At 30.3% G+C, this 26,177-nt stretch overlaps 1 protein-coding gene and 1 long non-coding RNA gene across 2 annotated transcripts; both read left to right on the forward strand.

The window, feature by feature from the left end:
- The first annotated feature begins 9,648 nt into the window (after positions 1-9,648).
- Positions 9,649-19,276, forward strand: LOC132939098 (uncharacterized). Its single transcript, XR_009663952.1, has 3 exons — positions 9,649-14,413; positions 18,354-18,386; positions 18,985-19,276. It is a non-coding gene; the product is annotated as an uncharacterized LOC132939098 (long non-coding RNA).
- A 1,452-nt stretch (positions 19,277-20,728) lies between these two features.
- Positions 20,729-25,936, forward strand: LOC132938845 (uncharacterized). The gene has a single exon (XM_061005848.1). The coding sequence runs from the start codon at positions 20,729-20,731 to the stop codon at positions 25,934-25,936; it is 5,208 nt and encodes a 1,735-aa protein (XP_060861831.1).
- Positions 25,937-26,177: the final 241 nt, after the last annotated feature.

The raw sequence follows: 26,177 nt of genomic DNA on the forward strand, positions 1-26,177 counted from the left end.
TACGTATTTACTCAATATTTAAACTTTAAATGCTTATTAAAAAAAAATTGTTATTATGGATTTTTAATTTTTTTCATCTGCCTTTGAAACAATAAACTAGGGGCTTTTTATTAAATTTTCAAGCTTTTTTAACCAACAAATAAAATGTTATTATTTATATAAAAAAAAATAAAAAAAAATGGAAACTGACAATCTCCGCTAACAGCTCAAAATAAGTCAAAATGTTTGGAAAATAGTATGGTGTATAGAAAACGCTAATATAAACATTCAGTCAAAATGTCATGTACCTACAGTAATTTTTTCAAGAGTTGCACCAAAAACTAGAATCCATTTTTTCGAAAACAGATTTTACGTACAAATTCCCGTTTTCCTTAATTTTTCTTTTTCTTAATTTTTGGGAAATTTTTACTTATGACCACTTAAGTACCAACTAGATTTACTTTCCTATCTGAAAAGATACTGTCGAAGAAAATCTCAGCATTTTCACTGTCCTAAAAGGTGATGAGAGAAAAAAAAATAAAAAAAACACACATCACTGTAAAATCAATACATTCATCGCTCCGCTCAGAATCTAAAACATAAAACAAATTTTATCTCTAATGTGAGTTATGATTCAAACCGTTCTATGGTAGGTATTACGGTATTGACTTATAAGAACAGCTAGTAATTTATATATAATATTAAAATAACATTAAAAAAGTACCTACACGATGATAAGTAATCGAAATGTTGCTTCGATTTTCAACTACAAGATTTTTTCTGGTGGGCGAATGAATCCTGTTGGTACTTTAGAGAAGTTTAAATAGAATATTCCTCGGAGTTTTCAAAAGCATCAAAAAATAAAAATTTATGGAAAATCGAAGATTTTTACGCAAGACCAGTTTTTGATTTAATTTTTTTGGTTTAACTAAAAGACCATAAACACTGTAGATACATTATTTTTCACTGGATATGTATATTACCGTTGTCTATTTACCATCCATTCAATCAAATATTGACAACATTCGTTAAAATCACAAAACCTTACAAATTTTTTTGAGTTAGAAATTCATAAAAAATGTTCTATTTATATCTAAGATTTGAAAATCTAATACATGATTTCTCATAAGTTTTTCTACCTTAATCAAAAAAAAGGAACCGAAAAATCAAACTAACTTTTATGAGCGTTTGAAGTTTAAATGTTTCCATTATTCGATTTTCATCCGTCAATAATATTAACGAATTCTAATCGAAGCATTTATTCTTATTTCGTTGTAATTCAAAAACAAATAACCGTAGACCCTTGACATTTTAAGCAAATGTATATTCTATAATTTTAAATACACAATAATATTGATTAGTAATTATTAAATATATCTATGCAAAAATATATTCATTAGTATTATAGCATCACATTTTCCTGTCGGCCTCAAACTATAATGCATCGGATTTAATGTTAAATACTAGTCTCCTACCATACCTTTCAAAATATGTAAAAGACTAATTCTTAAACGGTTGTCTCCACTTTTACTTGAAAACAATAAACTTCCTCCTGCAAATTTTGGCTTTGGAGCTAAACATAGCTCAATACACCAGTCCACAGAGTAATTGATGCTATAAGCACATATCTCGAAAAAAAAATGCTACTTCACAGCTGCCTTCTTAGACATATCCCAGGCCTTCGATCGAGTATGTCACGAGGTCCTTCTGTTCAACTTCACAAATTTTTACATCCACCGCTCTTTCTTTTAATTAAATCTTACTTTACTAATCGCCACTTTCAAATACGTTGCGGCTCATCAACTTCAGATATGGCCCCAATTATCTCAAGGAGCTATTCTATCCCCCTTACTCTTCAACATATATGCTTCTGATCAGCCCACAACTCCAAACACCTCAATTACTGACTATGCAGATGATAAAGAATTTATTTCGATTCATAACGATCCAATTATAGCCTCTATACTAATTTAAAGTCTCATTTAAATATATAATCCGAATGGTATAAAAATGGTGTGTAAAAGTAAATCACAACAAATCAGTTCATACAACTTTTACACTTAGACACGGTCAATGTCCAAATTAATGTTTCAATTAATATAATATCCCTCCTTAATTACCATTAACAAAACACCAAGCTAAGTGTCACTAATGCATCTTACTAAGAAAACTATGTTTTTTTTAACCCTTATCCTATATGCTTATTGCCAGTCTTGTAAAATATTCGAATAAAAGTATTTGATACTTTTTTTGTATTCGAATACTATTTTAAATACTTTTTTTTTAAAGTATTCAAATACGTATTCTGAATACTTTTATTTGTATTTTTTATTCATTCAAAAAATACTTTTTTGTGATTCAGAAAAATAGTTTTATCATGAAAATAATGAACATTAATTTTATTCTTTGAACGAAATATAATATTGGCTCATGATATGATTATTTTTATAATCACCAATGTGATGTATTCCGTAGGCCCGTATCGGACGCATCAAATGTGGTCAACATTTATAAATAACTTATGAGTACGATGTGTTTTTAATTATTAATTAATAAATGTTAATTAGGTACCAACCATTCAAAAACTTACAAAAAGTAGTTGTGAAAAAAAGTATTCTTATAGTATTCGAATACTTTTTAAAGTATTCACTATTCGAATATGTATTCTGATTTTTTTTTTAAGAACTATTCGAATACGTATTCTGAATAACTTAGTTCTCATTTATCCGAATAGGTATTCTGAATACAAAATAAAAGTATTCTTTACAAGACTACTTATTGTACAAAATTGTATAGATTGTGTATGTGCGTTTATGAAAAAAAAAATGTTAAATACATACTATTTACTAAACAATAAAAAAAATAAAGTATATGGTTGTTACCGATACACAGAATAATATTATTCACCTGTTATATTATTTAGTTGTTATTAAATAAACAACTTATTGTGAACATTATTTTCTTTGTTCTGAGGGAGTGTGGACATGGAATAGATCACTTATTATAAAAGAGATCGAAAAGTAATATTTTATTTCATTTATTTTTCAGTGTGCGCATTATTTTTTATAATTGTATTATATTAAATCAAAATGACTTTTTTCAAGCAGTACTTAGTAACGCTTACATTTATGGTAATTTCAATTTGGATTATACCTACAGCTACTGTAAATATAGAAACCCTCATAAGTAAGGATTACATTGATTTACAATGATTATATTTGTATTATAATTTTTATTTTGTCAACATTTATCGGCAATGTGTCGTATAACATTCCAGAATTGATTTAAATACGAAAACTAATTATTGGTACCGGTAAAATTCCATCCATAGTAAAACCTTGTGTGACAATAGGTTGCAGGTAGCTGGAAACCCGCGGGCCGCCGTGCCGCACAATACGTATTGGTGGTGAATAATTATAATTGTTAATTACTCCACTAAAACGCAACATTTTTGAAAATCCTTTCTTATTGCACGGTGAAAATATGAGAAGAACCCCTATTCCAAATTTCAAGTCTGTACGTTGAGTAGTTTTTGAGATACAGTGATCAGTGAGTGAGTGGTATTTGGATTTTATAAGTATAGATTATTATATCATTTATTCATTTATTCATTTATGTATATTACTCAATATGATATAAAATATAATTAATACAAATGTTATACTTAGAGATATTAAAAAAGTGTTTTTCTAATGATTTTGGAGGAAGATTAAATATTCTGATATCACATTTGTGTAAACTATTCTAGTATATCCGCTGAAGTACAGAAATACATTTAATCATAAAAAATATTTGACTTATTGAAATTTGACGTTTTTTTGTCAATCGACAGTCAATTAATATTATCAACAATAACTTAAATCGTTTTTTTCTACTTAGGTTTAGATATTAATTATTATAGATAGTTGTTTAAAAGTTGAATGACGTACACAAAATATTCGTACAGTTGTTTCAATATTTTTAAAAGCTCACGTAATATGTAGTTAATAGACAAGGTTGACTAATAAAAATGATTTTTTTCAGATCGGTGCACTGGTAATTTGTTTAATTAATTATTATTTATTAGTAAACAAATAATAACTTAGAATAGTTATAATATGCAGAAACTAATACTCGTACAAAAAATATTGTACGGGTCTAGAACTTACACAATGAGGAAATCATATGAAAATTAATTCTTAATACTAGAAATAAAAATACTACTTATAATTGTTGAATCAATAAAATATGTTATAACTTGTACCAGGAGAGTGGAATAAGAAGAAAAAATAAAATTTTTTTATGGTACCTCAATCATTGTTTTATATTAATTATGTTTACATTTTTTTTTAAATTTAATACTTAATAGACATTTCAACTACAGTATTCAATGGTAAGGTTATTGTATCTAACAAATAATTAATTTTATTACATCCTTTTTTGAAGTATATTAGACATAAATACATAATTATAACTTTCAAGCATTGTCTTTTATGATCTTAAAGATAAATTTAAGCTATACAATTTATATATATTTGGATATTTGAGCATAACACAAACAAATACTTACTAATTTATTTATTATTCGAAATATATTTTGTATATTATTCTATGAGTAACTTTCTGGCAACATCTAATGGTTGGTAAAATGTATGTTGTATACTTATATCTTGTATGGCGTGGTTGCAGGACATCCTCGTGGCTCTGTCCAATCATTTCTCATAAGTCATTCGTGAATCATGTTTTATATTTAATGGGTATTATGTTTTTTGTTCCTACACTCGATATTAAAAAATTAATTCATATAGGTATCTCAGATTATTTTAATCATTTAATTATTTATATGATACTTCGGAGCGATTTAACTTCAGCTCGTTAACCTCACTTTTAGCACATAGCTGTAATATGTATAATTTTTTATTATCTTTTATCAAGTTTATATACATTTAATATATTATAAGTTACGAAACGGTGTAATATTAAAACTATGAGTATATATTATGTATTATAATATATAGTTAAGTTTAATATATAGTCGATCCTAAGGTCTAATCCTTTTTTTTCTACTTAGGTTTAGAACTTAATTATTATAGATAGTTGTTTAAGAATTGAATGACGTATACAAAATAATCGGACAGATATTTAAATATTATTAAAAGCTTACGCAATATGTAGTTAATAAACATAATTGACTAGTAAAAATGATTTTTTTTTCAGCTAAAATTATAGGTAAAATTTTTTATTAATAATTAGTAAACAAATAATAACTTAGAATTTTATGATATACAAAATTGTATACTTGTAGAAAAAAATATTGTATGGATCTGAAAATTACACACTGAGAAAATCATATAAAAATAAATTACAAAAGAAAAATATTACGGAAAATTGTTAATTCAATAAAATATGTTATAAGTTATAAGTTTAAAACTTATAATAAGAGAGTGGAATACGAAGACAAAATATTGTCTTTATGGTACCTCAAGCATAATTTTATATAATTTTGCTTAAATATTTTTTTTAATAGTGGAGACATCTGATGTAACATTAAATGGTAAGGTTATTGTAACTAACAAATAATTAATTTTATTACATTCTTTTTTTAAAGTATATTAGATATAATTATTACTTTTATTATATATTACTTCCATATTTATTATTTAATCGGTATTATGACTTTTTGACTTTTGTTCCTACCCTGGGGGGGGGGAGCTATTCAGTTTTTTCACTCAAAACAATTAATTCATATTTTCTCAGTTTATTTTAATTTTTAATTTTTAAATTTTTATAGGTTTTTAGACTATGCTCTTTAGAAACAATTTTTGATTTAAAATAACATGTGCCCAAAATAAATACAAATGTTATGCAATTATTTCATGTAGAGTTTTTAAAAAAAAATTTCATTTTTATGTCTTTTAAAATTGAATATTAACTTCCTAAAAAGCAAAGATAATTTACCAACGAGTTCATAGGTACACGTTTAAAAAATAAAATCAGACATTCCGAAGTATGTGTGATTTACTACCGCTTATTGGTCTAAAACGTATGAAAAAAAATAGTAATATGTAAAAATAACTCTCATAAAGAATGATTGGTCTACTAAAAAAGAACCCATTTATTGTAAGCTATACATTATTGTCTTTAATCTTTATAGCTAGTGAAGACGGTAAGTATTTATACATTTTATAATTTGTCTCATTAAAAAATTAAGGAAAAAAATTGGATACAAATAGTATGGAAAATTGTGAAAGTTTCGAACGAAAATTCGGAACTAATAGTGTTTTTAACTGACCTAAGAATATATAGTTTAATATTCTATTTCAAATCTACAAATTGTATAAAAATAAATTATGTTAATGTTTACAAAACCAGAAAAATGTTCTATATTGAGTGGCATAGATACACGATAAGAACTATTATGTTAAAAATTAATATTGACTATAATAATTTGCAAATTAATCAATAAAATCTCAATCCCAATAAAATTATAATCATATATATTTGAAGCTGTAGATTGTAAATGACTATTAAAATTTTGTCGACAACTAAATATTATTTCTAATTTTTTATTGATAATAATAGTAACTTTAATATCTATAATTAATTTTAAATTTATTTAATATTTTTAATCAAATTAATTTACAAATTACCTTTAAATGTAAACCTATTTGTGTTTTTAATTTAGCTTCAGTAAAAAGTACGTACTTATTGTGTTTTTAATTTATTTTGAATTTGCGTAATAAAGTAGAATATTAGCAATATTATGTGATACATATCTTTTCACATTGATAAACTTTCATCAAAAAATTATAAAAAACAGGTACTTTTTAAATGAAAACTATCATACGTCGTCATTGTCTTTATTTTTAACTATTCAATTTCTAATTATGAAAATAAAATCGCAATTTTGTATTTATTTTAAATAGGTATGGTTTTTCTCAAACCACATAATACAAAAACTTAAAAGACAATTAATGCAGATTGTACGTCTAACTTTTGTTGATGATTTGCAATCTTTTTGTACCAGCATTCTTGAAAAATATTTAGCTATTAATATCATTCATTTTTAAAATAAAAGTCCTTCTAATCGAAATTATTAAATTAAGTTTTATTAATATTAATAGCTATATTATGCGATACGTTGCATATCTTTTCACATTGATAAACTGTCATCAAAAAATTATAAAAAACAGGTACTTTTTAAATGAAAACTATCATACGTCGTCATTGTCTTTATTTTTTACTATTCAATTTCTAATTATGATAATAAAATCACAGCATAGGCGCAAATTGACAAAATTTTTTGGGGGGACTCAAGTCCCCCTCCCCATAGGCCATATTGCTTAGTACCACAGAATATAAAAATTAGTACTAATTACTAGATTTTGAACTGGGGGGACTTGACCGACATTTGGGGGGACTTAGTCCCCCAAAGCCCCCCCTATTTGCGCCAATGAATCACAGCCCCTTATTTTGTATTTATGTTAAATAGGTATGGTTTTTTTCAAACCACATAATACAAAAATCTATGGTGACAAATAATGCAGATTGTACGTCTAACTTTTGTTGATGATTTGCAATCTTTTTGTACCAGCATTCTTGAAATATAGTTAGCTATTAATATTATTCATTTTTAAAATAAAAGTCCTTCTAATCGAAATTATTAAATTAATTTTTATTAAGTTTTTATTAGTACCTAACTAATTTATTATTATTATTATATTTGGTAGGTAACATTGGTGAATATATTTTTTTTTAATTTTTTTTTTGTTAAAATGTTTTATTTTATTGTGTGTGAGATTCTGCGATTATATATTGTAATATTAATTATTTCGTCCATTATATCTTCAATATCCATTTATAGATAAAAATAGACATTGAACATCAGAAATATTACTGCACGTGTGTTTTGTGAAGTTTTAATTTTAGTATGAAAAGTTGTTTTTCAAAAATGTCGAGCAACATGAAATTTTCTATCTCTATTACTTATAATGTTTTCATATAAGAATAGAAGATAAGGTGGATTCCTTAAACCCAAACTTAATTACCCTTCAAATGTGAAACACATGAAATAATAATTGTGTTTTTAAATATCCACTTCTAAGTATGCACATAGTTAATATTTTTAATATCCACACATCAGAAATCATAAGTTTGCATTAGCTGCTGTTTCATATAGAAAAAACCAATAGGAATCATCACATTGAACACAACTATACATTTCGTATTGTATTGAATTATATTATTAATAATTTGGTATATATTATATATTTTTTTACAGCGTCTATTAGTAAGTATAATGTTTGTTTATTGCCATATTTTTACTTTTAATTTTCCTGGAATGACCAGATGACAAATCTTACAAAACTAGTTGTTATACGTCATTTTAGTTTTTCAGAATAATATAATATTATCTTTACATTTTATCCTAATAAGAGTGGCTATACTTCTTGTCCCCAATCACCAACCTACATCTGCAGTTGTACGTGATTCTACGTGTTCACATATCTTTTGACTTTTTAAGAAGCATAGTTTTTATTTATTTGTTAGATATACTGTGCCGCATATTTATTATAATAAACTTATTAGGTATTAAAGTTTAGAATATCATTTTATAACAAATGAAAAGACTTTTTTAAATTAGTAAAGGCATTTATAAATATTAAAATATGCTTATAATCTATTTTACTCAATTTTAATTAATTAACATTTTTATTTACAGAAACTGAAAGTACGTTTTATTTATTTATTCTTAATATTTAAGAGGTAGAATGTAGATACATAATAAAGTTGTTTAGCATGGAACTTGAATTTTAAATTTTTAGATTCTGACCAGACCTATATTATTATTGAAAAATGTTTGTGATTTTGATGAAGTTCATATCAATTTGAAATTTTAAAATTCGCAAAATAAATTTTCACCATAGAATTGTCACTACCTTGACAAACGAAGATACGAATAACGTGTAACGTTCACTGTAGTTTAACAATTTTGCTTTATAATTATGAATTCATAACTTATGTTAATGTTTTTCTATAGAAAACACATTTTCATTATACCGTTTAAGGTTTAATTAGTTTGTATGGATCACTTCAGAACAATTTTATCTTACTCTCTCGTTTTAATAAGAGTGACAATACCTACTGTCCACGAGTATCTATAATTATAGTTGTACACTTGTACGTGTCCACATATCGTTTTGACCAGGACGTAGTTTTAGTTTATTTGTTTATATAGGTACTGCACAATATTTAATATGAGAAATTAATTATTAAAGTTTTGAATAATACTTTATAAGAATCTAAAAGATTTTATTTTCCCAAAATCTAGAGTTATTACTTTATTCATCATAATACATAAATATGCCTGTAAATTATAATCTATTATTAAACATTATTATTTACAGTAAATGAAGGTACGTGTTATTTATCTATTTTTAATGTTTATAATCGTTAGGTAGGAACTTGATGATAAAATACCTATCGATTTTTTTATTTATTCATTCCTAACAACTTAAAAATTTGCCACTTGCCAAATTAAAAAAACATATTTGTTACTGAATAATTATAACTCTTAATAATTTATAATTCATAATGAACCTAAGTTATCATATTTTATAAATTATATTCGTAACAATAACATTTTAATCATTTATTTTTTTAGCGTGGTGTAGTACGTAAACATTTTGTTGTTTTAAATAAATAAGTAGTTTTATAATTTTATTTTTTTGAAATATTAAATTTGTATTAACTAATTGCATGTGCTTGGAACCAAAAGGGTCTAAATCGATTTTTTTTTGAAATCCTATTTTATATACTTCATATTGTAACGTTAGTTTACATTACATACACATTTCACGTCATACTAAAACGGTCTTTCTAAAGGCTACGAAGAGACCATCATACGAATAAAAACCTGGTAGTAAAATACTTAGGAGTCACACAGAATGATTACTCAACGTTTGCCTACAAATAATTTCAACATTAGAGAGCCTACGCTACATTATACCCAGTACTACAGCACCAAAGTCCAATTATTTTTCAGCTATTGAAATTTAAATATTTAAAATATATATAGTACTAAGTCATCAATATGTAGCTTCTGCCCCCTTATAACCCCAAGCAATTGAGAGAAAATAACAGTACCATAACCATAGATAATAATAGTATATACATGTACAGGAGTATAGAACATCCCTATACCTTATACATACGGTATACTGTGACCTAAGAGAATATAATATGTTACCAAAATGGTTACTCGTGTACCTATCATGTGTACCTCATGTCCTATCCATATCCCATATGTATATATTATCTATGACCATAACCAGTGGCGCAACTAGAAAACAATTTCGGGTAGGGGGGGGGTTTATAATGTTACGATATATGTATATACATAAGCTAAAATCCTGCATGGTTAATAATATTGCATAAAGAATGTTAATATATATTCTGTATACATTTCTCAATTATTATTGTCATATATCACATGAAATAAAAGAATACACGTCATATTATGAATAAAAAACACTAATAGATAAATATTGAGTCATCGTTTTGAAGTTTTAGCCATTTCATCAGTTATCAACAATGGGTCAACATAAATATCCTGGTGTATGTTGAGGACTGCCCATCCATTTAGTCTCATTTGACCAGTAGTATTTCTGATATAATTTTTAAGTCGACACAAGGAAGAAAAAGACCTCTTTCCAGTAGCTGTTGTGACTGGTAGTGTATTTAATATTTGCAATAACTTTGAGATTACAGGAAAAAAATCAGGATTACAGAGGAAAAACAGTTCTGTTGTTGTTATTTGTTAACGACGAATTTGGTGATTTGAATGCGCAACTGTTATACCACAGTTTAAGTTCAGCATAACCTACTTCTAAGCTAGTCAAATTGTTGCTGTTACTTAATAATTCAGTATAAAAATTGAACATAATATTTTGAAGTCCTCAAAAGTTTCTTCAGATATTTGTTTGCTAGTATTAGGTAATAAGCGGTTGAAGCTTTTTAGTTTGGCCGTATGTTCAAGAAATCGTCTATGGAGTTGTTCAATAAAATTAACAAGAACTGATATGAGTATTGAGACTATAATATTCTGTTGGATTATTATTCATAATATTTCTCCTATTTTTTTTGTCGACCTGTTGTTCTTGGAACACTAACAGTTATACCAAAAACAGAACAGACATCTTCAACTTTTTAAATAAATTATCAAACTCAACATCAGCTTTTTGGTGGATTTGTTTTATAGTTGATTGTGTCATATCAGCAAATTCTAGAGCAGGTTCTAAATTTAGTTTTCAGTTTGAAGAAATTTGCTCAAAGGAGCAGTATTGCAAATGCTTTTACTAATATGAATAAGGCTAACCAAAACAAACAGCTAATGGCCATAGTTGCCGGGCTTCACGAACAATAAAAAAAAAAAAAATTAAAACTTTATATTTTTATAATTATTATTTTCCAGATGATTTGGTCGGTAAGAAACATTTTTTGTGTTTTTTATTTCATTGATATTTATAATTTATTGTTGTTTGAAAGTTTCTTGATGGATTTATATAGGCAATATTTTTCTTCTGACATAATTGTTTGTTAATCAATTGGTAATCATAAGAAACTACTTTAAATCTGTAATACTGTATAAAGTCTAAAAATTATAGACGAGGGTGTTTTTTCCCATATACATAGTTATTAGGACAGCTACTCTGTGTGTAGCTATAATTTCTTGGGTTAATTAGAAAAAAATATGCAAATGCATCAAGGTTGGGTTAATAAATCATTAATAAATCATTAGGTAATTATAAATAAACTATCCAATTACTATACAAATTATGATCAAATTTAGATTGGTTTTTTATTTCTACCAAAATCTACTCATTTTCTAAGTACCTGCCAAACATTCTGTAAATGTATTGAGAACTTTTCAAACAAATTAAAAATGTTCCTCTTTAATCATAACAACATATTACAAATGTTCTATAATTTATAAATGGAATTTAATTCTAGCTAAAATAGGTAAATTCTTTTTTATTTTTAATAATTAGTTTTTTTATACTATACTTATATTAGATGAATCTTACATGTTTATAATTTATATAGCTTAAGACTACAATATTTATATTATCCATTAATGCATGTTCTTATAGTAGAACAATACCTATTATAAACATTTTATAATATTAATGACTACATTTTTTTTTTATTTCAGTATCAAAAGGTACGTAATCACATTTATTTTGTAAAAAATAATTGTTTTATAGTCTTTATTCTTATAAAGTTTTCTATTAAGGAATGTATGGATTTCCCGACGACATTTTTTCTATTTATTAACTGTTAATTAATCTATAAATTTTCAATATATTTAACTCGTAATCATGTGATATTTAAATACCGCAAATCGCCAAAATATTTTAACAAACCTCAAATAATCGTTTACACGTTCAAATATTTGTACGAATTAAATTTTTGCAAGCCAGTTTGAACAAGTAAAAATAATCTGATATAACCCCACAAATTTAGATAACGACAACTTTGTTAATGACGGTCCGTTATTATATAATATCATTGTATAAGAAAAACGATTCTGAGCGAAAACGGTCAGTCAGCCTATGATTTTACCAAGTATATTTGATGATATTATTGTGAATAATGTAATTTATATATAACCTATTTACGTGGATCCTTGTTTTCAATTTTTAATCCTTAGCTATAAAACTTGAACAATTATAAATTTTTAACTACAAAATAATTATTACATTTTAAATTTGATAAATTTTGTCAAAATTTGAACTTTAAATGCTTTTAAAAAAAAATTGTGCCTATATATTTTCAATATTTTTCAACTGCTATTGTAACAATATATCAGGAGCCTTATATTAAATTTTCACGCTTTTTTACCCAACAAATAAAATTGTATTGATATTTATAGAAAAAAAAACTAAAAAAATTGAAAACTGACAATGTCCGTAAACAACTCAAAAAGAGTCAAAATATTTTCAAAATTTTATGGTGTATAGAAAATGCTAATATAAACATTCAGTGAAATTTTTAAGTATCTACAGTCATTCGTTTTTCAATTACAATAAAATAAGAAAATTGTTACATGAGAAATCGAGTGAATATCAAATGTTGTAAAAATATAAATTTCAGATGCTCATAAAAATTTAATTTAAGTTTCTTGTAGATATTTTTTTTTTGATAAAGGTAGACAAACTTATGAGTAATCTTATATTACATTCTCAAATCTTAGATTTAAAAAGAAAAATTTTTATGAATTCTCAACTCAAAATAATTTGTTAATTTTCGTGATTTTTCCGTATTTTGTCAAAATTTGAACTTTAAATGCTTATAAATAAAAACTGTGACTAAGGATTTTAATTTTTTTCATCTGCCTTTGAAATAATAACCTAGGAGGCCTTCTATTAAATTTTCAAGCTTTTTTACTCAACAGATAAAATTTTATTGATATTTATAGAAAAAAAAACTAAAAATATTGAAAACTGACAAAGTCCGTAAACAGCTCAAAATAAGTCAAAATATTTGGAAAATGTTATGGTGTATAGGAAATGCAATTATAAACATTCAGTCAAAATTTCATGTCCCTACGGTCATTTGTTTTAAAGTTACACTAAAAGCCAAAATCGATTTTCTCGAAAACAGATTTTGCGTAAAAATTCCCGTTTTTCCTTAATTTTTCTTTTGTTTTTCCCGTCGCTTTTGAAAACTACTGGGAAATTTTTTTCTTTCGACCCCCCAAAGTACCAACTAGATTCGCTTTCCTATCAAAAAAGTTACTGTTGAAGAAAATCCAAGCACTTTTACTGTCCTAAAAGGTGATGACAGACACAAAAAAAAAAAAATAAAAAAAAAACACACATCATTGTAAAATCAATACATTCATCGCTTCGCTCAGAATCCAAAATACATCAACATTCACGCAAACGCTTGACTCCCATCGGTAGGTCACTGTCAAATGAATTGTGATGATATTTTGTAGAAAGACAATGATTTGGGCATCCATATGATTCTTATATTCTGAATCATAAGGTATAATATTATGTTTATAATTTTATTTTTAGATGACAGAGGTACGTGCATATTGAATTAACTGTATTTTTTAATTTGCTTAATTTTTTGTGATTTGTGCCTCAAAACTTATTTAATGATAGTCAATGGTCATCATTTTTTACTTACTCACTGAGTATCATTATAGCTATGAATCCATTTAGTTGTCAAACCGTCATCCATTTATTGGGTGTTACTATTACTATGATTGTAAAGACTAAAGATAGACCTATACATTAGGTATTGTATAAAACGTTGACTCAAACTATATAAAAATCATTCAACTTACATATAAACGTGGTATCCGGTAGGTCCATAATATCACATTTATAACAAATCATAATTATAATTATTTCATTTTTTTTTTTAGAAAAAGTGTCGAAGAGTACGTACATATTTAATTTAATTTACAGTATCATTACGTGCCCTATTAGATATTTATAACATAGCGCACGTTGCTAATAGTTTGGCACTGTGGCGATATAATTAATTAGGCAATTAATATAAAATAGCATGCAGAGGTCATTGCTATAAGAGCGTAGTGAACACAGTACTAAATAAATTAACTATAAAAGTGTTGTCACACATCTCTCCTCGGAAAAGTCTCGATATTTTTGAATAAAGATGCGAATCGACCACAATTCCAAATTATGCTACGAGACCCGAATTCTGCCTTGTGCCGGATATTTTCCACTACTACGACCACCCATTCTTAAGGATGAGAGCATATTATATTATAAGGGAGTCTATGACAAGAGCTCGTCAGACGGTTATTAAGCGAAAGACGCTTGGAGGCAGGTCGTAAAACCTCTCACAGGCTTAGCTATCAGTTCAAAGTCAGATCATAACACCCCTCACGCCACTCTATTATAAGTTAATATTATATTTTTGTATTAAATATATGTTAATTAAACACACATTATATCTATATACATCACGTCTTCATTTTTCTGAGTTGATGTATATTTTATATATATATAGACACAAGTTGGGACATAACAGTAATTAAATTAAAATTAAAAACTAATCAATACTATCTAATATTTCCATTTATATTCTACAATTTTCAATTGTATATATATTTTTTATTTATAAAGAATATTTACAATCTGTGTAAGAATATCACAATAAGCAAATTTGATCATTTATGTATATTTTAACTTTGAATAATATGAAGAGGGAGGAAATTGCCAGTGATGGAACTCAACGTGATTATATAATAAAAAATAAACGTATTTGACTCAATGAATAACTTAATATTCAACAATATGGACATTTACAATTTTATATTTATATGCCAACGTGTATTGTAAAATAAGTAAATAACCTTATTCGTTCAACTATATCATGCGGAATTGGGAATAATATACTTAATCGATGCAAATCAAATAAACATTGCGGAATATTGAACATTTCTTATGACATAAATTATTAAAACGCACATATGTGTTTATGTGTGTGAGTATGTGTAAGTAACCCACAGTCAAGTCAATCACACTCATGGTTCTGAAATTTGATGCATAGAAAATCCCATGACCAAAGATGTGGAACTCGAAGCCAAGTTTTTCAGAGGTGCTTACTGCTTACACGGGGATTCGTTAGCACACAAATAACTATTTGTGTTACTTGTAAATATTTGACTAATAATTGCCATCGGTTACAGAAAATAAATAATCGTTATAATTTTCGATCCGAAAATTTTATATTTGGCCAAAACCACTCAAATTAATGTGTTACAATATGCGTAGTTTACATGTAGTAGATTTTAGGACAGGGTGAATTCACTGCCACTTTTTAATTTGAAATGCTCCATCATGTTAAGAAACAAAAAAATCAATTTTTTAAGAAAATATTAACCATGCATAATTTAAGGATGAAAATCAAGAATTTTTTTTTACCCTATGTTTTTACCCTGAGTTACCCCGCTATGGCATTGTTATTTAAACGACTTAAGTTTTTATAAATACAATACATTGGGATTTGTGGGTGAATACAATATGAACATTTACAAGTAATATATATAATAATATGTACTAATTACTTAAATATTATTGGATTGTACCTCTAATGAGATATCACTTTTCCATAGCCTATAAGTCACTTAGACTAAGTAATTTGGCTTCAGACGTTTGAAAGGTCTTGCGAGTTGGCAATAAGTCTGCGCCTCCCTGTTGTGCGCAATACATATCCGTAACTGTAAGATCATTCAGTCATTGTTTCCATCATTGACACTAACGGCTATGGCTTGTATGTATAGTTGTGAGTGTTTCTCAAACTCGAAATGTTTAATAGACTTTTTTATGATTATCGCCGTACCTCCTCGAGCTTTATTGCTATGACGGAGAGTAGTATAGATACAATAGTTTTTAGGGCAGTCCAGGATGTAAAATGATCAGCAGTGTGCAATTCTTTACTTTTTCTTTTGGTTTTTAGGTTGGAATTAGATTGATAAATTGACTACTGTCTCATCGATATGGGTGTCACACTTTCAAGCGATTTTGTTGTATTCGTTAAAGCAGATAAGATACTTATTTTTACGTAGAGTCGTTTTCGTTGTACGGTTGTTAGCGGCGTTATGTTCAAATTAGGAGAGCTAGTCATCTGAGCATAAAATATAGCCACTGAGACTGCATAAACCTTTCTTGAGTGTGCTTTTTCCTCTAATTTATTGTAAGCAGAGCACAACTTCAAGTTTGAGGTATGTGCATCACCACAATTATAACATGTAGCTTTCGAAACTCAATTTTGTTATTTTGAAGAACTTTAATGTCTGTCTAAACTGGTATTCATCCTGTGTCAAAATTTTTATGTCACCGTTAGCGAAAGTTTACATTTGCAGTTCATGGCCGGAAGCTTCTTCCCAAGTTAAATAAGTAACTACATTTTGCATATCATTAACCACATAATATGATGTAATTTGTGGTGATTTATATATTTTAGCTTTTAGTTACTGTTTTGATGATATTGTTATAAACTCATTTCATTAGTAATATAAGTATTTGTAATATAAGCATTTCTTTGACATATATATTATGTAACCACGTATCCGCCGTAGGAACGAGCACGGCCGGCGTATATGGCATTCCGCTGCATGGGCACTTTTTAGCCACAGCGGGCCCGCCCGATCGCGCTCGTCCCCGAGGCGAGTCAGTCGTTGTCAGTCCAATAGAGCCTCCACAAATCCGTGTATTTTTATATTAACATATTGTTCAAATAAAGTATAGTGGTTAAATACCTAACTGCGTGTTTCATTTATTTAGTTGTGTAGACGTACATAACAATATCATCATCTATTTCTTTGATGCGTTTTTTCGGTGTTTGAACATGTTTGAACTATAACTTCTGAGGTATGAACCGTTTTTCAAGTATTGTTTAAATTTTCATTTACAATAATTTTATTGGTATTACTCACAGCTCGCTTGAATTCCCAGTAATTTGACTAAGTATTTTTGCATTAGGTACTCGTAACTTGTATTCAATCACAAGTTTGTTAAATGTTTCATTTTCAGTTTGTATGAGTACCAAAATTGCTAGGTCAACTAAAATTCGTTTTGAAGCAGTGTGAGCATTGTCCTTCGAATCCATTGATGGATGACGGTCCGAACCACCCTGCGTGTTAGCTAATAATTTATGTTAGAACACTTGACAATCTTTCGTTGTAGGCCAAGACATTTTTTTTGTGTGGAGGTATTTCATAAACACTTAGCACAATTCAACACGGTCTAGGAGAATTCGGGGCTAAAAAAAATCAAGAAACATAGGTATGCATATTTTACCCTATAAAATTGAAGAAATATGAATTTTAAATTTTCGATTTTTAACCTTGCTATTGTATAACTCGTATTTCTAGCTTTTTCTGCTATAAATCAAGAGCATAATATAGAGCATTACACTGTTTCTACAACAAACGAACCCTAGTCAACTAGTACCTATATTGTATTTTATACATTTTGATTCGTAGCTTTCCATTTTTCTAATACATCTTTAAGTCCAAAACCAGAAATCAGTTTATGCATTAAATAATGTTGTTAAAATGTACGTATTGTTGAAATATGGAAACACCGTTTTTTTCAAATTTATATTTAATTTTAATATTATTGATACGTGATTATTAAAAAGTATACGTACGTCGTACAGCAACATAAGTAAGATAAACGTTGTACATATCATTCAAATGAATGTTGCTATTCAAGCGATATTTTTTATATTTCGAACAGTTTGTTGAATTTATTGAACATATACAATTTTAACCAATAGCTACTTATATGATATAGCTAAAACAAAAATAATATGAAACTGTGTCACAATGTAGTTTATATTTACAGACGTTGTAAACCTCTACAAAGAATTCCAAATGGGTATGAATTAACTATAAATATACCCGCAGCGGAATAAAATCATGATTGGTCGCGCATTCAAAACAACTTCCTCGTCCATGCGACCGTTACCACTTTTGCATACGGAACGCTCACGTAGCCACAGAGTCGTGTACGTGTTTATAAAATAATACAGTGTACGAGGTTGATATTGGTATGTTTCGGGGAACCAATCAAAAACCGACCGCGCGAAACCGACGCAAAATGGTCTACCGCCCAGTCATGATCTTTTTCCGCGGCGGCGGGTAAAGTGTGTATTTAAGTGTAAGAGCATTTTAAATTTTTACTATTTTTAAATTTATGTTGATAATGTTTATATGTTTTTGGAAAAAGTATTAGTTAAATTGATCAAAATCAGAAAGTTTTAAATAATATTTTTTAGTTTATAAATGAAGAAAATTCCAATATTTTCAATAGGTACAATTAAATGGACATGAGTTTAATACATTTTGGTTTGGTTTGTGGGCTAAAAATTGCACCTCTTTATATATGTACCTACAAAAATCGAGTTCTGGACGCGTTTGTAGAAGGGAATACTAATGAACAGACTCAACAAATCTAATACTAATTTACTTTGCAGAAGAGGAATTTAAAACAACTGCTAAGTTCTGTAGGAACAAAGTTACAAACAATGTCATAACGTTTATTACGAAAATGTTTACAATTAATGTACCGACAAAAGGTTAATCATTTTTCATGATAATTTTATGATTTTATTTATATATATATATTATACTACTATAATAATTCATACTAAAATAAATGCGATGTTTACGGCAAAAAATAATTCAACATAACATTATAACACATATATTACTAATAGTAGTACTTACCTATTATAAATTAATAATATACCATTACATAATATTATATATTATATATTATTTATGGAGTAAACGGCTCGTAACGTTTAGACTCTTTTGCCCGCAAAAACTACTTCCTTCATCATATCCTTGTTCCCAGAACACTCCAATTTCTTCTGATAGTTCCTTTACACTGTTCTTCTACCTTTTCCGTGGCCTTTCTCTTGATCTCTTTTTCCTCACCATATATGTCATTGCTCCTTTGAACATACTTCCATTGGCCCACTATATACATGTCTTGCCCATTATATCCTTGTCTCTCTGATGAATTGGACCGCGTTATATCTTTTAATATATAATATACTCAATAATATAGGCGGTCAGTCTCTGTTGGACACAGATAACGTACATTACGTAATTATGCATATATTAATATAAACCACAATCATCGGCGAACCTACCGTCTGATATCACTCCGCCGACGGGTCCCGTTCAAAGCGCACCGTGTCATAACGCCTTTTTTACTATTGTAACGGCGTTATATACACAATTTAGATATTAATCGTGTAAACTATACAGATAAGAATATCTTTTACCAGCTACAACCAAGAACCATTTTGGCAATCAGATCGGAACACGGACCTCCATATCCAACGACATCCGATGGTTTCGCGAGTCGGCTGACAGCCACATAACAATTATTGTTTATTATTATTATTCCCATTATATTATTGTAACTTATTATTTATACATATTATTATTATTACTACTATTCGTCATACTTCCCCTATTGGTCGCGACCGCCCCACTATACATGTATTATTATTATATATTTTGCCCACAATACATACCACAAAATCAGTTTAAAGTATTTTCTTGTGTTTTGGTACCCTATAATATCCGATATTAATTATATATAAGCAACGAAACGTCGATTAACTCCAGCGATCTGTGATCAACGGCTAGTCACGTTACATTTTGGTCCTTCGAACCGGATCGTGGGCTGCCCTAAAAGAATACTTTGAACTTGTGTGAATAATTACTTCTTATTGATATAATACTATAACTTTGTGAACTCACGAGTTGTGTTATTTAAATCACGCTGTATAAATTGTATCATATCTCCTATCCATTGGGTTAAGTATTTTGGTTTGTGTCGATGCCGTTATCTGGTTGTCGCTCGCTCGTCGTCGTCGTCGTCGTCGGTATCCAAAGGTTGAAATTGCACGAATTCCAGGTCGTTAAATATTTATCATTATGAGAAAATAATATTGACCGTTTGTGGGGCTCATATCTAGTTTTCGATTAACTGCATTGTCGTGAGCATAAAACAGGTAGTGATCGTCACATTTGTTTTGTCCCAATTAGCGATAACATAAATCATCACACGTAATTAAGCTAATTGCGTGACCCACCATCGTTTTTAAAATTATTATCGACACACGATACTAGATAAAAGTGTTTGCTACCGGAATTCAATAGATACGTACTACTAGATACAGATACTTATTTACATTACCCATGTCGTCAGAGGGTAACGAAGGTTCCCAACGGGATGAGCGTGCTCTGAGACGTGCCATCGCAAAGCGCAACGAACTGGTTGAACACATGAAAACGTTGTACGACATAGCTTTAACGTTACAAACAGATAAAAGTGTTATTCCTATATTTCTCGCTCGCAATAAAGATGTTGAAAATTATGTCATGGATCTCAATTTGGAGACGGACATTATTTTAGATCAATTAATTGTACTAAACAGAGATAGTGAATATGCAATACAACATATACCCATAAAAAGGACGTTTATGGAACAATACTATTTTATAACTGCAATTACATCCACATTAGGTTTGGATGCCCGCTCTAACGCACACCATGAAACGACAAGTTCCCAATGTCAGTTACCAAAAATACAGTTACCTATATTCGATGGTGAACTATTGCAATGGCGAACGTTTCGTGACACATTTGCGTCATTAGTTCATGACAATCCTACTCTGTCGCAAATCGAAAAGTTTCACTATTTAATATCATCTGTTACGGGGTTCGCAGCTTCTTGTGTCCGTGCCCTTCCGCTTACAGCGGACAATTATATTATTGTTTGGAATAACTTACATACTCGCTATGATAATAAACGTGTATTGATTACTGCTCATTTGGACTCAATATTTCGATTTGCCCCATTACAAAAAGAGTCATTATCAGGCCTACAAAACTTTTTAAGTACATTTCAAGAAAATATAGCGTCGATTAGGGCTCTTGACATCAATGATTTTGAAGGCTTCTTATTGTTTTATGTGGCTTCGCGAGCATTAGACTCAACAACCAAACGATTGTTTGAGTCCGCGCATCACAATGTAACCACGCCTAGCATTGACTTGCTGCTAACATTTATACAAACACGTTGCAATATTTTACATAACTCTTCATCGGTAATTTGTCATCAATCCAATAAACAACCACAAAAATACGTCCGTAATAAGACTTCATTGATGTCATTAAACGATAGGAAGTTATGCATTAAATGTAAAAATACACATTTCCTACATCAATGTCCTGATTTTATTCAATGTACTGTTCACCAGCGTTTTAAGTTTGCACAAGCGAATCGATTGTGTATGAACTGTTTAAACCCACAACACAAGACTTCTGAGTGTATTTCTACACATACGTGTCGACAATGTTCTGGCAAGCATCACACTATGTTACATTTGGACAAAATCAATAAAAGAAAAGAGTTACCTCCTAACCCGTCTGCAGACTGTCCGTCCAGTTCAGTGAGTATCCCTGAACCAGTTGTTACACCAAATGAAGCACCATTTAGTGGAACAACATGTACATCAAGTAATGTTATATTGGGGACAATCGTTATACGCATTCGTGATTACATGGGCCATTGGACAAACGTCCGAACTCTGTTAGACACTGGCTCTCAAGTATCAGTAATAACAAATGCCTGCGTGACGCGGTTAGGTTTAGAACGTCGTCAATGTCAAACAGAGATAACCGGACTATCACAGACTATTGTAACAGCTACCAAAGGAAGTACATGGTGTACCTTTGTACCTGTTAATAAAGAAAGTCCTCATATATCATGCGAACCGTTAATTTTGTCACGCATAACAGGTCCTATGCCGACGATGACACTAGATTCTAAAATTCGCCGAACGTATAGTCATATCGAGTTTGCTGACCCACACTTTGATACACCTGGACCAATTGAGTTTCTATTGGGAGCAGATATCTATCCGAACATTTTTGGTAATTGTTCACGTATGTTACATACTCCAGGTTTGCCGTCCGCATATGAGACACTTTTCGGTTGGATAATATTAGGTCAGTCAAATGTCAACGTTTCTACGTCACCGGTATCACTATTACTCATGGCTGAACCATCTATCGAAAATATGTTATGTAAGTTTTGGGAACTTGAAGAACCCACAAAATCCACGTTGCCATTCACCGATGACCAGAGATGTGAAGACCATTTCAAACAAACTACGAAAAGAGACTCTACGGGACGTTATTCGGTTTCATTTCCGTTTCGTATCAACCCATCTCACCTCGGAGACTCGCACGAAATGGCACTTTCGAGATTTTATAATTTAGAACGCAAGCTATTAAAAGATCGTGAACTTTATGATCAATATCGTACGTTTATGCAAGAATATAAAGACCTCGGTCATATGACCATAGCTCGTCAACCCGGTAAATACTACATTCCACATCACGCTGTGGTTAAACGCATCGGTTCAGCAGTAAAACTTAGAGTCGTTTTTGATGCGTCAGCCAAGTCGTCGACGGGAAAATCACTTAACGACTTACTTCATGTTGGCCCGAAATTACAAACCGATATTTCCGATTTACTACATCGATGTCGTACACTTAAATATATGTTCACTGCGGACATATGTAAAATGTACAGACAAATTAAAATAAATACTGATGATTGTACATATCAACATATATTATGGCGTAAAAGTCCGGTTGATCAACTTGAAGAATACGAACTGCTCACGGTGACATACGGGGTCTCCGTGTCACCTTATCAAGCCATTCGAGTCCTACATCAGTTAGAGATAGATAGTGGTAGTATATATCCTAATATAACTAATATTTTGTCTACACAAACGTATGTGGATGATATAATCTCAGGTCACAATACCACATCGGGTTTACTTGTTCAGTACGAAGAGCTCATAAACTTATTACAACACGGTGGATTTGAACTAAAAAAGTGGTCATCCAATTGTCCAGCGTTATTACGTAAGATTCCTGAGGACGATAGGGCAATCAACATTTCATTTGACCCTAAAGACGATGGATCTGTGAAAATACTAGGACTTCATTGGGATCCGATCCATGACCTTTTTAGTTATCACGTATCGAATATTTTTGATAACTGGACTAAGAGAACAGTCTTGTCAACTATAGCACAGTTATATGACCCACTTGGTGCATTAGCTCCGGTCATATTTTGGGCAAAATGTTTTATGCAGCGGTTGTGGCAATCTGGCATAAACTGGGACGATCCGTTACCTCCCCTGTTATTAAACGATTGGAAACAGTTTTCTGGGGAACTTCATTTATTATCAGGCATTAAAATACGTCGACATATTCACACATATACGCACCAGTCCGTGCAGTTGATTGGTTTTTCCGATGCGTCGGAAAAGGGTTACTCATCAGTAGTCTATATTCGGTGTGTTGACAGTACGGGAAATATTTTAGTTTATTTACTTACAGCTAAATCCAAAGTGGCACCCCTCAAGCTAGGCAAACTGGATAATAATCTTACTATTCCCCGTCTTGAGTTGTGTGGCGCCTTGTTGTTGGCCCAAACATTACATCGTATGTCAATAACACTGAAGGATATTATACCCGTTATAGAAATACACGCCTGGACGGATTCGAAGGTCGTTTTGTCATGGTTGACGTCACCGCAGTCGAATTTTAAGATTTTTGTAACAAATCGATTATCTAAAATTGCCGACTTATTGCCAAATTGTCAATGGCGCCATGTGTCATCAGATCTGAATCCCGCTGACTGTGTATCCCGAGGGATATTTCCATCTCTAATTCAAAATAATTTGCTGTACTGGAATGGACCTCCGTTTCTATTATTACCTGATCACTTATGGCCACCGTCAAAAATAACGTTGATTCCACCATCACAGTTGCCGGAATATAAACCAAGCCAATGTGTATGTAATATTATAGTACCTGACGCGCCATTAGAGTGGATAAACAACTTTTCGTCGTTCACCCGGTTGATACGCGTCACAGCGTGGATAATACGATTCTGTCAACGAACAAGACAAAAACGTAAGCTACTGGAACCTCTATCACTGGAACCTTTGTCGCGTGAGGAGTTAGACAATGCCATAATTCCACTCGTCATAACAACGCAAAAAAATAGTTTCTCAAATTTATTACAAACGCTGCAAGTCCCAGATGCCAAAGTTTCACCTCGATCGCTAGCTCAACTGTCACCGTTTGTTGACGTATGTGGTATACTTCGAGTTGGAGGTCGTATACGTCAATCGAACGCACCTGTAACTACACACCATCCTATTCTATTGCCAAAAGAATCTGCATTAACGACATTAATTATCCGTTATTTCCATTTGACGTATTTCCACGCTGGCGCACAACTTACAGCATCACTTCTTCGACGGCGGTATTGGATATTATCATGTCGGTTAGCGATCCGAAGTGTTATCTTTAAGTGTGTCATATGTGCTAGACATAGAGCCACAGCCCCTCAACCATTGATGGCTGATCTGCCAGCGTATCGCGTTCGTCCAGCTCGGCCGTTTTCACACGTGGGGATTGATTTTGCTGGACCATTTCTTATAAAGGAAGGACGTCGAAAAACCACCCGGTCCATAAAATGCTACTTATGTATATTTGTGTGTATGGTAGTAAAGGCTTCTCATATCGAAGTTGTCTCGGATCTATCAACAGATGCATTTCTAGCGTCACTACATCGGTTCGTATCTCGACGAGGCATACCGTCCAATATTTATACCGATTGTGGAAGCAACTTTAAGGGTGCCGACCGACAGTTACAACTGTTATTTTCGGATCCATCATCTCAATCATCGTTTATTGGCGCTATTCCATGTAAGTGGCATTTCAACCCACCTGCCGCACCGCACTTTGGAGGACTTTGGGAAGCTGCTGTCAAGTCAACCAAATACCATCTACGACGAGTTATCGGTACGCAATTACTTACGTATGAGGAATTGTCTACGTTATCGGCTCGCGTAGAGGGTATCCTAAACTCACGACCGTTGACAGCATTATCGACGGATCCCAATGATCTGTGTTCGTTATCACCCGGAGATTTTCTCATTGGTCAGCCATTAATCGCTATACCTGAGTCCGATACGACTTCAACGCCATTGAATCGACTTAACCGTTGGGAGTTGATACGTCACATGTATCAATCGTTTTGGAAACGCTGGTCCAATGAATATTTGACGTCTATACAAAGTCGTAATAAATGGACGCATCAGCAACGAAATGTCAAGGTTGGAGATCTCGTCCTTGTCCAAACGCCCAATCAACCTCCCACACATTGGAAGCTCGGACGTATTGAAGAAGTGCATCCCGGAAGTGATGACATAGTGCGCGTTGTAACTGTCCGTACGGCCGACAGTGTTGTAAAACGACCAGTGGTAAAATTAGCTAAACTGCCATTGGATACTAACCCATCCATATAAGTTCCTATTCAATATATCCTATTATTTATCATTGTAATTATAATTATTTATTATTTACTATTTATATGTAATCTTGTTTTATTATACTTGTGTATTATTATTTTCTATTTATTATAATATCTATGTATGTCCCGATATGAATCTACCTTATACCTATAATTTGTTATGTTATATCTTTTATTATTATAAAAATAAGTTTTCTTATATAAACTTGGCTCCAAAACCATTACCATAAGGAAGG

Source organism: Metopolophium dirhodum, chromosome 2, assembly GCF_019925205.1.
Source record: "Metopolophium dirhodum isolate CAU chromosome 2, ASM1992520v1, whole genome shotgun sequence".
NCBI lineage: Eukaryota > Metazoa > Arthropoda > Insecta > Hemiptera > Aphididae > Metopolophium > Metopolophium dirhodum.

Coding starts and splice junctions, on each gene's coding strand:
- LOC132938845 (XM_061005848.1), top strand. CDS start 20,729: ATGTCGTCAGAGGGTAACGAAGGTTCCCAACGGGATGAGCGTGCTCTG.